The following is a 13,724-nucleotide window of genomic DNA, read 5'->3' as shown; positions in this document are numbered from 1 at the left end:
TGGAGGAGGAGGGGCTGGTCGACAGTGTCAGAGGCAGCAGAGAGGTCAAGGAGGATCAGAATGGAGTAGGAGCCATCGGATTTGGCAAGAAGGAGGTCACGGGTGACCTTAGAGAGAGCAGTCTCGGTAGAGCGGAGGGGACGGAAGCCAGATCGGAGGGGGTCCGGGAGAGAATGAGAGTTAAAGGAATTCTAAGCGGCGATTGTAGACGACTCGTTCTAGGATTTTGGAAAGGAAGGGTAGTAGGGAGATAGGGCGATAACCGGAGGGGGAGGTGGGGTCGAGAGCGGGTTTTTTTGGGATGGGGGAGACGTGGGCGTGTTTGAAGGCAGAGGGGAAAGAGCCCTTGGAGATTGAGTGGTTAAAAATAGAAGTTAAGGAAGGGAGGAGGGCAGGGGCGACGGTTTTAATAAGGTGAGAGGGAATGGGTCCGAGGCGCAATGGGGAGGGGGTGGCATTTGCGAGGAGGGAGGAGATCTCCTCTGAGGATACTGCAGGGAAGGATGGGAAAGTAGGGGAGAGGGTCGGTGGGGGGGAGGGGGGAGGAGGAGGAGGAGGGGTGACTTTGGGGAGCTCAGACCTCATTACCCTGTATCTACCCCAGTGCTTAGAACAGTGCTCTGCACATAGTAAGCACTTAACAAATACCAACAGTAATGCCCAGAAGCCCTGGTTGACTTTATTTCCTTCTCTTCCACATTTGTTCCGGGAAGGATATGAACTTCTGTATATCAGCAACTCTTTGTGCAGTTGCCTCATCAAATGGCCTTTCTTGTTTTATAACGTAGGGAACTCATGAAGATACGTATGTTTTTCGCTTGTTTAAATATTCATTTTCACCAGTTCCCTGTGCCCCAAATACTTGGCGCTACTCGTTTGCTGGCAGCAGAGTAACATTACGCGTTTTGGTGAGAAGTAGGGTGATCTTTTCCCCTGTTTGCTCTCTCGCCTTAGTTTACTCCCTGGCAGTAGGGATCGGAGTGATGGGTTGCCACTGAAGGCATTGGACAGGTCATATTCAAGGTTGTAGATAATGTTGGTATTTGTTAAGCGCTTACTATGTGCAGAGCACCGTTCTAAGCGCCGGGGTAGATACAGGGTAATCGGGCTGTCCCACGAGAGGCTCACGGTCTTCATCCCCATTTTGCAGATGAAGTAACTGAGGCCCAGTGAAGTGACTTGCCCACGGTCACACAGCTGCCAAGTGGCAGAGCCGGGATTCGAACCCATGACCTATGACTCCCACGCCCGGGCTCTTCCCACTGAGCCACGCTGCTTCTGAGAAGCAGTCAATCGGGGGCACTCGTTGAGCGCCCGCTGGGGGCGGAGCACCGTAGTAAGCGTTCGGGAGAGTACGGAAGGACAGAGTCGTCCCCCTGGATATGCCACAGCCGCAAATCAGAGCTGTTGGGTCGAGACAGTGGTATTCTGGCTCCTCCCTGTGGACACGGGCAGCAGCCGGGAGAGATTCACCTCATCCCTCTTGCATACACAGTCAGAAAATGTCCTGTGGCTGATTCATTTAATCATATTGAGTGTGAAAAGCACTCACACTCAAGGGAAGCAGCGTGGCTCAATGGAAAGAGCCAGGGCTTGGGAGTCAGAGGTGATGGGTTCGAATCCCGGCTCTGCCACTTGGCAGCTGGGTGACTGTGGGCAAGTCACTTAAGTTCTGGGCCTCAGTTACCTCATCTGGAAAATGGGGATTAACTGTGAGCCTCACGTGGGACAACCTGACTACCCTGTATCTCCCCCGGCGCTTAGAACAGTGCTCTGCACATAGTAATTGCTTAAATATCAACATTATTATTATTCTGCTAAACGCTTTATTGCCTCTCTCCTCAGCTCCTCACCCCTCGAGGGGAGTAGCTAGAACAGTGCTTAGCAAATAGTAAGGGCCTGACAAATACCATGATTATTGTTATTATTAGTGCCCTACACATCTTTGATGATGATGATGGTGATTATGGTATTTGTTAAACACTTACTATGTGCCAGGCTCTAGAAGCAGCATGGCTAAGTGGAAAGAGCCCGGGCTTCGGAGTCAGAGGTCGTGGGTTCTAATAATAATAATAATGATAATAATGTTGGTATTTGTTAAGCGCTTACTATGTGCAGAGCACTGTTCTAAGCGCTGGGGTAGATACAGGGTCATCAGGTTGTCCCACGTGAGGCTCACATTTAATCCCCATTTTTCCAGATGAGGTAACTGAGGCACAGAGAAGTGAAGTGACTTGTCCACAGTCACACAGCTGACAAGTGGCAGAGCTGGGATTCGAACTCATGACCTCTGACTCCCAAGCCCAGGCTCTTTCCACTGAGCCACGCTGCTTCTCTAATCTCTAATCCCTTTTCTAATCTCTAATCTCTTCTCTAATCCCATCTCTGCCACTTATCGGCTGTGTGACTTTGGGCAAGTCACTTCACTTCTCTGTGCCTCAGTTCCCTCATCTGGAAAATGGGGATTAAGACTGTGAGCCCCACGTGGGACAACCTGATTCCCCTATGTCTACCCCAGCTCTCAGAACAGTGCTCGGCACATAGTAAGCGCTTAACAAATACCAAAATTATTATTATTATTATTATTACTAAGTGCTGGGGTGGTTACAAGCAAAGTGTACATGTATCGTGGCTCAGGGGGAAGAGCACGGGCTTGAAAGAGGTCATGGGTTCAAATTCCTGCTCTGCCGCTTGTCAGCTGTATGACTTGGGGCAAGTCACTTAACTTCTCTGTGCCTCATCTGTAAAATTGGGATTAAGACTGTGAGCCCCAAGAGGGACAACCTGATCACCTTGTATCCCCCGGCTCCTAGAACAGTGCTTTGCACATAGTAAGCGCTTAATAAATGCCATCATTATTATTATTATGTGACCTCATTTTACCTCCAGTGCTTAGGACAGTTCCCAGTTCTTAGTACAGTTCCTGGCAGATAGCAAGCACTTAAATACCATCAATTCAATTCAGTCATATTTACTGAGCACTTACTGTGTGCAAAGCACTGTACTAAATGCTTGGGAGAGTACAATGTGATGTCAGACACAATCCCTGATCACAATGAGCTCACAGTTTAGAGAGGAGACAGACATTAATATAAATAGATAGATGAATGAATAAATTACAGATATATACGTATCATCATCGTCAGGACACTTCTGCTCAGTAGCTGGGCATAATGTCATCATTGAGAACTAGGGAATAATAATAATGATAATAATGATCATTGTGGTACATGTTAAGCGCTTACTACCTGCCAGGCACTGTACTAAGCCCTGGAGTACATACAAGCAAACTGGAGTGGACAAGAGCCCTGCCCACAACGATAATAATAATAATTATGGTATTTGTTCAGCACTGCCTATATGCCAGGCACTGTATTATTACTAAGCGCTGGGGTGGATGCAAGCTAATCAGGTTGGACACAGTCCATGCCCCCCTTGGGGCTTACAGTCTTAATCTCCGTTTTACAGATGAGGTAACTGAGGCACAAGGAAGTTAAGTGAGTTGCCCAAGGCCACACAGCAGACAAATGGCAGAGCCGGGATTAGAATGCATAACCTCAGTGGAAAGAGCATGGGCTTTGGAGTCAGGGCTCATGAGTTCGAATCCCGGCTCTGCCACTTGTCGGCTGTGTGACTGTGGGCAAGTCACTTCACTTCTCTGTGCCTCAGTTACCTCATCTGTAAAATGGGGATTAAGACTGTGAGCCCCACGTGGGACAATCTGATTCCCCTGAGTCTACCCGAGCGCTTAGAACAGTGCTCCGCACATAGTAAGCGCTTAACAAATACCAACATTATTAATAACCCTCTGACTCCCACGTCTGTGCTTTATCCACTACACCCTGCTGCTATAGTCTAGAGGAGGAGCTCGTAAGGATCAAGAATAGGGTGGCCAGTTGTCCGGTTTTCAGTTTATTTTGCCTCTCTGTTCTCCAAATTGGGCACTGGATCCCTTCGTGCCCAGCATTTATATTTTCAGCACCGATTTCTGCTTCTGCTCCGGCTGCTCAACGTAGCAACTCAGAAGTTTGTTCCGAGGTGCTGAGGGGCGTGTGTTTGGGGGGCGGGAGGGGGTACTTGAAGGCCCTGGAGCAAGTGGGGGTGAGGGATAGGCACAACTCCCTTGGAGAAACACTCTTTATGGGGGTGAGGTGGGCGGAGATCTTGGGATACACGTGCAAAATGGCATCACGTATTTTGTCACACTCGGGGGGGCCTTCTGCCCAGCTTGATGCGTGCGACATCTTGCACCTCTCCTTGTCCCTTGTCCAGGGGGCTGTGGTCAGAGAACTAGTCCGCTCAAGAGTGGAGGAAATTGCTTCTAAACGTGAAGGAAGTCAGTAGGCCGGAGGAGCGGAGGAGCAGCAGTGTAACAGTAGAGCATGTAGCCCAAAGAGATGGGGGAACTAGTTGGACCAAGATTGGTCTATGTTTTCTCACCTGACCTCAGCAAAGGAGGGGGCTTCAAAAAGACAAGACTGCAAGGGCTCTCACTATGACTTCTTCCCCCTAGTCTGCGACAGATCGCCCTTCTCTCCACCTTCAAAACCCTCCTAAAATCACATCACCTCTAAGAGGCCTTCACAGACCGAGCTTCTTTTTCTCCAACCTGTCCTCTCCTCTGCATCAACTGTGCAGTTGGCTGTGTACCCCAAAAGCAATATGATACTCACCCCAGTGCCAAATAATCACATTAAATGTTCTTACACTCTACTATTCCCCATATTCCCTAATCTCTTTTAATGTTTGTCTCTCCCTGTAGACTGTAAGCTCCTTGTGGGCAGGGATCATGTAATGTATTCTCCCAAGTGCTTGGTAGAGTTCTCAGCACACAGTAAGTGCTCAGTGAATACAATTGAGCATTTTTTGCCTGAAAGGGATACATAAATGATATTGCTTATCTCTCGCCGCTCTATTTTTCCAACACTAAAAAAGCGATTGCCTTTAATAATTTGCTTCATCCTTATGAGATTTGGCATTTTCTTGGAAAAATCATCTGTGTTTTGTAAAGTCAAGCTGTAGTAAGCAAGGCCAGAGAGATAAACCCATTATAGAGTTGTTCTTAAGATTGTTTTTTTTAAATCATTTGTTGCTGAAAATCTATCTCATGGTTATTTTGCATATTTGGGGAGATAGAGCGTACCACATTTTAGTTATAGACGGTTGGCATTTACATTTCAGAGCAGTGGGAGAATTGTGTCGTTTTTTAAATCTTAAATTGCCCTCACCTGTTTTTTGTTGTAGTTGGGTTTTTATTTGTTGTGGTGGTTGTTTTTTAATGGTATTTGTTTTGTGCCAGGCACTGTACCAAGCGCTGGGGTAGGTATAAGCTAATGGGGTTGGACACAGTACCTGTCCCACCTAGGATTCAAAATCTTAATCTCCATTTTACCGATGAGGAAACTGAGGCACGGAGAAGGTAAGCGACTTGCCCAAGGTCACACAGGCAAATGATGGAGCCGGGATTAGAACCCAGTTCCTCTGACTCCCAGGCCCGTGCCCTATCCACTAGGCGACACACTTCCCTTCCTTTTGGCAGTGTCAGGGAAGCAACGTGGCTCAGTGGAAAGAGCACGGGCTTGGGAGTCAGAAGTCATGGGTTCGAATCCTGGCTCTGCCACTTGTGAGCTGTGTGACTGTGGGCAAGTCACTTCACTTCTCTGTGCCTCAGTTACCTCATCTGCAAAATGGGGATTAAGACTGACCCCTCACGTGGGGCAACCTGATGACCCTGTATCTCCCCCAGCGCTTAGAACAGTGCTCTGCACATAGTAAGCGCTTAACAAATACCAACATTATTATTAATATTAACGTTACTTAGGATGTTGGGAATCTGAAGTTGTTAATGTTCCGTGACTATCCGATAGTTCTGTTTCCTTTTCATTCTCTTTCCTCTTCCAGGTTGGATATAAACTGGGATTTCAGACAGATAATCCTGCAGCTATGGATGTGCCCCAAGTCAACATTTCTGTTCAGGGAGAGGTCCCTCGCACTTTATCAGGTGAGTAGTCTCTTTTTCTTCAAAGAAAACTGCAGTGCCAAAGTTGATGGGTAGCTCCTCCCCGCCAGATAAACTCATTACAGTGTAACAGCCTAATTTGGCCATCATAGTCTTGGATATGGAAGGGCCCAGAGGCAGGAGGGGAGAGCAGGGCAACCTGAAAAATAGCTCCCCGCCAGGGAAAAGACTATGGAAAAGACTATGAGTGTGGTTAGTCCCATACTCACTGGTCTCTCTGGCTTGCTTGATGGACGGCTATAACTGCATGATTAAGCCACGTTCATTTAGGCTACAACTATAGGCTTTATAGTTTTGAGGTTTTGAGTTTCGGTGAGTTTAGTTGAAAGTATAACCCCCAGACTGTCCTTTCCGTGGCTGTTGATGTTCATTTTTTCTTAGGTGCGTCATTCGGGCAGTGACAGTGCCGATGACAATATTATAGGCTACTGATGTTATTTAGAAATTCTTATACGGTCTCACAGTAGGGCTGCAAATGATGTTTTCGAGAAAAAGAAATCAAGGAGGGAGGGACGGGGAGAGTCAAGCAGAGGCATACCCATTCCATTCCATTTACTATGCTTTCATAAAATCACCAAAGAATGATTTACTATGCTTGAAAGTCTGAGTGATTGTAGGGCAGTGAAAGTTAGTGGTAGGATTTTCAGCTCTTCAGATAATTGCTTCTTCAGGTAATGAGACTTTTCTCTTTTCTTCAGGACGAACTTTTTTTTTAGGTAGAATTGGGTAGAAATTTGGAATCCCACTTGACCAGAGGCAGGCTGATTCCCTCTCGCTCCCTCAGATTTGTACTTTTACTCTCTTCAGTTTCCCCTTCAACTCAAAAATTAATAATGAAATTTATTAATATAAAGAGGAAGATATTTATTTTGGATGTAGCTTTCATGGAAAGGGAGTTAAGGGTTCCAAAAGACAGTGCTGACAGACCTAAATTAAGACAAGCCGTAATATAAGCAGATATCCTTCCAACGGAAATTTAAGCCACCTCTAGACCGTAAGCCCACTGTAGACAGGGAACGAGGCTATCAGCTCTGTTGTATTGTGCTCTCCCAAGCACCAGGTTCAGTGCTCTGCACACAGTAAGCACTCAATAAATAAGATTGGTTGAATGATTGATTTTTGTAAAGGACCCTGTGACTAGATAAAGAGAAATTCTGTGGTTGCTTAAGTGGGGTTTTAAAGGAGGATGCCAGTAGTTTAACCAAGACCTGTCTACTCTGCGTATTTTATGTGGTTTTTTTCTGCCTGGAGGTGAGGAAACGAGCTAAATAAACTCTTGAGCTTTTTTCCAGCCCTCTGATGCAATTTATCTATCACCGTAGGCTATTTTTGATTGAAGATTCTCTGGAGAATCAGGCTTTTGCTGTAAGATTTAATTGAGCAACTGTCATCTCAGGAATGCTAGCTACTACACTCCCTTAAATTTTGGTCCCTCAAGGCTCAGTTCTGGGCCCCTTTCTTTTCTCCATGTACACCCACTCCCTTAGAGAACTCATTCACTCTTGTGGCTTCTACTACCATCTCAATTGGGATAATTCCCAAATCTACACTTGGGAATCAGTGGGAATCAGCCCAGATCTCTCTCCTTCTCTTGCAGTCTGGCATTTCCTCCCGCCTCCAGTACATATCTACTTGGATGTCCCGGACACCTCAAACTTAACATCTCCAAAACAGAACTCCTTATCTTCCCATCCAAACTATGTCCTTCCCAGATTTTCCTGTGACTGCAGACAGCACCACCTTTCTTTCTGTCATAATAATAATAATAATGCTGGTACTTGTTAAGCGCTTACCATGTGCAGAGCACCACTCTAAGCGCTGGGGTGGATACAAGGTCATCATGTTGTCCCACATGAGGCTCACAGTCTTAATCCCCATTTTACAGATGAGGGAACTGAGGCCCAGAGAAGTGAAGTGACTTGCCCACAGTCACACAGCTAAGTGGCAGATTCAAACCCATGACCTCTGACTCCCAAGCCCTTGTTCCTTCCACTGAGCCACGTTGCATCTGTCATGCAAGCCCATATCCTTGGTGTGATCCTTGACTCATCTCTCTCATTCAATGCACATATTCAATCTATCACTAAATCCTGTCAGTTCAAACTTTCACAACATCGCTAAAATCCGCCCTTTCCTCTCCATTCATAATGCTACACGCTATTCCAAGCACTTATCCATCCTGCCTCGATCGCTGTATCGGCCTCCTTGCTGACTCCCCTGCCTTCTGTCTCTCCCTCTTCCAGTCCATACTTCACTCTGCTGCCCAGGTTCTTTTTCTACAAAAACTTTTCAGTCCGTGTTTCCCCACTCCTCAGGAACCTCCAGTGGTTGCCCATCCACCTCCTCCTCAAACCAAACTCCTTGCCATCTGCTTTAAAGCACTCAATCACCTTATCCCTGCCTGTTTTACCTCGCTGCTCTCCTGTTACAACCCAGTCCGCAAACTTCACTCCTCTAATGACAACCTTCTCCCTGTGCCTTGATCTTGTCTAGCTCACCCCCGACCTCTCACCCACATCTTGCGTTTGGCGTGGAACTCCTTCTCTCCATATCTGACAGTTACTCTTTCCACCTTTGAAGCCTTACTGAAGGCACATCTCCTCCAAGAGTCCTTCCCTAAACCCTCATTTCCTCTTTTCCCACTCCCTTCTGGGTCGCCCTGATTTGCTCCCTATAGTTACCCCTTCCTCAGCCCCCAACATTTATGTATATAGCTGGAATTTATTTATATAAATGTCTGTCTCCTTTTAGACTCTGTGAGCATTTTGTGGGCAGGGAATGTGTCTGTTAAACTGATACATTGTACTCTCCCCAGGCCTTAGAGAAGCAGCGTGGCTCAGTGGAAAGAGCATGGGCTTTGGAGTCAGGGCTCATGAGTTCGAATCCCGGCTCTGCCACTTGTCGGCTGGGTGACTGTGGGCGAGTCACTTAACTTCTCTGGGCCTCAGTTCCCTCATCTGTAAAATGGGGATGAAGACTGTGAGCCCCACGTGGGACAACCTGATTCCCCTATGTCTACCCCAGCGCTTAGAACGGTGCTCGGCACATAGTAAGCGCTTAACAAATACCAACATTATTATTATTATTATTATTAGTTGATGTCTCTTCTCCCACCCCCGCAGACGGCGAGCTCGTGGTGCGCAGGGATTGTCGCTCTTTGTTGGTGTATTGTACTTTCCCAAGCGCTTGGTACAGTGCACTGCACACAGTAAGCGCTCAGTAAATGCAATTGAATGAATGAATACTCTGCACACAGTAAAAGCTCAAATACGACTGAATGAATGCTCTGCACACAGGAAGCGCCCAATAAATTGCGATTGATTGATGGATTGATCACAAGTCCCTGTAATGAATGCGGCGTGATATTCATTCATTCAGTAGTATTTATTGAGCACTTACTATGTGCAGAGCACTGTACTAAGTGCTTGGAATGTACAAATCGGCAACAGATAGAGACAGTCCCTGCCCGTTGACGGGCTTACCGTCTAATCGGGGGAGACAGACAGACAAGAACAGTAGCAATAAATAGAATCAAGGGGATTTACATCTCATTAAAACAATAGCAATAAATAGAATCAAGGTGATGTACATCTCATCAACAAACTAAATAGGGTAATAAAAATATATATAAATGAGCGGACGAGCACAGTGCTGAAGGGAGGGGAAGGGAGAGGGGGAGGTGCAGAGGGAAAGGAGGGGAAAAGGGGGCTTAGCTGAGGGGAGGTGAAGGGGGGCTAGAGGGGAAGCAGAGAGAAAAGGGGAAGCTCAGTCTGGGAAGGCCTCTTGGAGGAGGTGAGCTCTCAGTAGGGCTTTGAAGAGGGGAAGAGAATTAGTTTGGCGGAGGTGAGGGGGGAGGGCATTCCAGGACAGCGGGAGGACGTGGTCCAGGGGTCGACGGCGGGATAGGCGAGAACGGGGGACACTGAGGAGGTGGGTGGCAGAGGAGCGGAGCGTGCGGGGTGGGAAGTAGAAAGAGAGAAGGGAGGAGAGGTAGGAGGGGGCAAGGGGATGGAGAGCCTTGTAGCCTAGAGTGAGAAGTTTTTGTTTCGTGCGCAGGTTGATAGGCAACCACTGAAGGTTTTTAAGAAGGAGAGTGGCCCAGAGCGTTTCTGCAGGACGATGAGCCGGGTAGCGGAATGAATAGACTGGAACAGGGAGAGACAGGAGGAAGGGAGATCAGAGAGAAAGCTGACACAATAATCCAACCGGGATATAAGTGCCTGTACCAGTTTAGATACAGCCAACACCTCCAACCCCAGGAGGGACCACTGGTGCTATCGTTTTCAGACTATATTTTTCCCAGTGGGGTCAAGATCCTTCCAGAGGTTGGAAGGAAATTCTGAGGGGAATCCCAGAGACCAGAGAACCGGGAAGGTCTGAATGGCTGTTGATTGGCAGTGGCAACACCAAGCATACGAACTCCTTTTCCATCTCCTTAACCCTCTCCCTGAAACTTTCCAGAGTTTAAGATCTGTTGAAATTCCCAGTCAGGGACAGATAGAGAATTTAGAGGAGAATTGAGCTGGTGACAGGTTTCTCTTTCCCCAGCCACGTGAGTGGTGAGGTCTTGAGAGACGAGGGAGGTGGTGGGGCCGCAGGGGACTTTAGGAGGGGCCTACAGATGAGGAAATAGTTGGTTTACAAGGAGAAAATAGTTTGTTGCCGGAGGAGCGGACCTGTTGCTGAGCATCTCCTGATGCAAGCATCAGGCTCGCATCTCCTCCTGCCTCCGGGACGTCTCCACCTGGATGTCGGCCCGCCACCTAAAACTCAACATGAGCAAGACTGAGCTCCTCATCTTCCCTCCCAAGCCCGGTCCGCTCCCAGACTTCTCCATCACCGTGGATGGCACGACCATCCTTCCCGTCCCGCAGGCCCGCAATCTCGGTGTCATCCTTGACTCGTCCCTCTCGTTCACCCCACGCATCCTATCCGTTACCAAGACCTGCCGGTTTCACCTCTACGATATCGCCAAGATCCGCCCTTTCCTCTCCACCCAAACGGCTACCTTACTATTACGGGCTCTCGTTATATCCCGGCTAGACTACTGTGTCAGCCTTCTCTCTGACCTCCCTTCCTCCTCTCTCGCCCCGCTCCGGTCTATTCTTCACTCCGCTGCCCGGCTCATCTTCCTGCAGAAACGATCTGGGCATGTCACTCCCCTTCTTAAACAACTCCAGTGGTTGCCTATCGACCTCCGCTCCAAACAAAAACTCCTCACTCTAGGCTTCGAGGCTCTCCATCACCTTGCCCCTTCCTACCTCTCCTCCCTTCTCTCTTTCTACCGCCCACCCCGCACGCTCCGCTCCTCTGCCGCCCACCTCCTCGCCGTCCCTCGGTCTCGCCTATCCCGCCGTCGACCCCCGGGTCACGTCCTCCCGCGGTCCTGGAACGCCCTCCCTCCTCACCTCCGCCAAACTGATTCTCTTTCCCTCTTCAAAACCTTACTTAAAAATCACCTCCTCCAAGAGACCTTCCCAGACTGAGCTCCTCTTCGCCCTCTACTCCCTCTGCCATCCCCCCTTTACCTCTCCGCAGCTAAAGCCTCATTTTCCCCTTTTCCCTCTGCTCCTCCACCTCTCCCTTCCCATCCCCACAGCACTGTACCCGTCCGCTCAACTGTATATATTTTCGTTACCCTATTTATTTTGTTAATGAATTGTACATCGCCTTGATTCTATTTAGTTGCCATCGGTTTTTACGAGATGTTCTTCCCCTTGACGCTGTTTAGTGCCATTGTTCTTGTCTGTCCGTCTCCCCCGATTAGACCTTAAGCCCGTCAAACGGCAGGGACTGTCTCTATCTGTTGCCGACTTGTTCATCCCAAGCGCTTAGTACAGTGCTCTGCACATAGTAAGCGCTCAATAAATACTATTGAATGAATGAATGAATGAGCAGAGGAGAGGGCTGACTTGTCAGTGGTCCGAGTAATCATTTGAAGCGATGGAAGGATGACCGGGGATTTTCACCAGCAACACCCTCTAGGCTGTAAGCTCTTGGTGGGCAGGGTATGTGACTGTTAATTATTATATTGTACTCTGCCAAGCTCTTTGGACAGAGGAAGCGACTTCACTGTGTGAGCAGAGGAAATTCATTATGGAGTTGAGCAAGATCTGGGGGAAATAGTGCTACCAGAAGGATAGAGGAATGAGGGGCAAGGAAGGTGACTAGTAGAAGGAATGGATTTAAGCAACAAGGGGTTAACAGTTTGGACGGGACTCCTGGAAGGTTGCCTGGTTGCAGAGGTCCCAGGACAGATGCAGATAAATTCCCAAGGCTTCTAGATTTTTAATGCTCTTTAAATGCTAGCTGTGAAATATCCTCTTAATAATTCTCATGTTCTTCTGGGTTTTCATTGCAGTGTTTCGGGTGGAACTCTCCTGCACCGGCAAAATTGATTCCGAAGTGACGATTCTCATGCAGCTCAACCTGACAATAAATTCTTCTAAAAATTTCACAGTCTTAAATTTCAAACGAAGGAAAATGTGCTACAAAAGTAAGGCCTCCATCTTTCAAAACACTTGCACGTTTAGAATTGTAAATTGTCCAGTACTATACAGTTGCGGAAGGAAACTCCATCTGATTGCATTAAAATAATAAAAATAATAATAATTAAGTGCCTACTATATAGCAGGCTCTGTACCAAGCGCTGGGGTGGATAAGATAATCGAGTATGACACGGTTCCTGTCCCTCATGGGGCTCACAGTGTTAACCCTCATTTTACAGACAAGGGAACTGAGACACAGAGCAGTGAAAGTGACTTGCCCAGGGTCACAGAGCTGACGAGTAGTAGATGTGGGATTAGAACCCAGGTCTTTCTGACTCCCAGGCCCTTGCTCTGTCCATTAGGACACGCAGCTTCTCAGGATGTAACCAAAGCTTAGTTATCCCTGGTAATGAAGACCAAGAATACCGTGAGAGAATTGTTCTTTTGATTCTTCACAATTTTTACTTCAATTCGTCACTTTTTACCTAAGTGGCCAGAGCAGCTAGGAATATAGGTTGATTAAATTTAACTTCATTTCCCCTCCCACCCTGTGGTAGAGGTTATGAGTGGTAAGGGATTGGTCAAAGACAGAGGTCAGAAGACCTTGAGGAATGTTTATAGAGTGAAAAGTCAAGATTTAGGTGAATCTCTTTGACAGATCCAGCTTTCGCTGCTCTGAGTTTGGGTACTTATCATTCTTAAACACTTACTGGATGCCAAGCACTTTTCAAATCCTGGGGTAGATACAAGATAATCAGATCGACCCCGATCAACGTCCCACATGGGGATCAGAGTCAGAAAGGTGGACAGAGTAATGTCTTAGCCCCATTCTAGAGAAGATGCAACTGATGCCCAGAGAAGTTATCTGATTTGCCTGAGGTCACATAGGTAGTAACTGGCAGAGCTGGATTTATTTTCTATTTTTAGTCCTATTTTCTGTCCATTGGACTTCACTGCTTCCAAAATTATGATACAGGTATAGTAGCTTTTGAGGTAAATCATTTAGAAAGAGAGGGCTTTCTAGATTTAAAGGTGGATCAGCAAGGTAAAAATGCCCACTTCTCCCCCCCCCAAAATAATCCTAAAAGGAAAATATATAAATATTGATTCAAAATGTCATTGCAGGAGGCTTATTTAATGGACAGATTAAGCTCTTTCTTAATGGCAAGCTCATCTCAACCTAAAATACTTGGTAATACGATTTAGCCAATTCCTGC

General features: G+C 47.3%; 1 protein-coding gene across 2 annotated transcripts in view; it reads left to right on the top strand.

The window, feature by feature from the left end:
• RYK (receptor like tyrosine kinase) overlaps positions 1-13,724 on the top strand; it is a 202,335-nt gene that overhangs the window by 89,372 nt on the left and 99,239 nt on the right. For both annotated transcript variants that reach the window (XM_029069528.2, XM_029069519.2), the window contains exons 3-4: positions 5,902-6,001; positions 12,381-12,515. In XM_029069528.2, coding sequence (XP_028925361.1) covers positions 5,902-6,001; positions 12,381-12,515 — 235 coding nt within the window. The remainder of the gene's footprint in view (positions 1-5,901; positions 6,002-12,380; positions 12,516-13,724) is intronic.

The sequence above is a fragment of the Ornithorhynchus anatinus genome, chromosome 1, assembly GCF_004115215.2.
Source record: "Ornithorhynchus anatinus isolate Pmale09 chromosome 1, mOrnAna1.pri.v4, whole genome shotgun sequence".
Lineage (NCBI taxonomy): Eukaryota > Metazoa > Chordata > Mammalia > Monotremata > Ornithorhynchidae > Ornithorhynchus > Ornithorhynchus anatinus.
The sequence above is the reverse complement of the archived record's forward strand: the minus strand, read 5'-3'. Positions and strand labels throughout refer to the sequence as shown.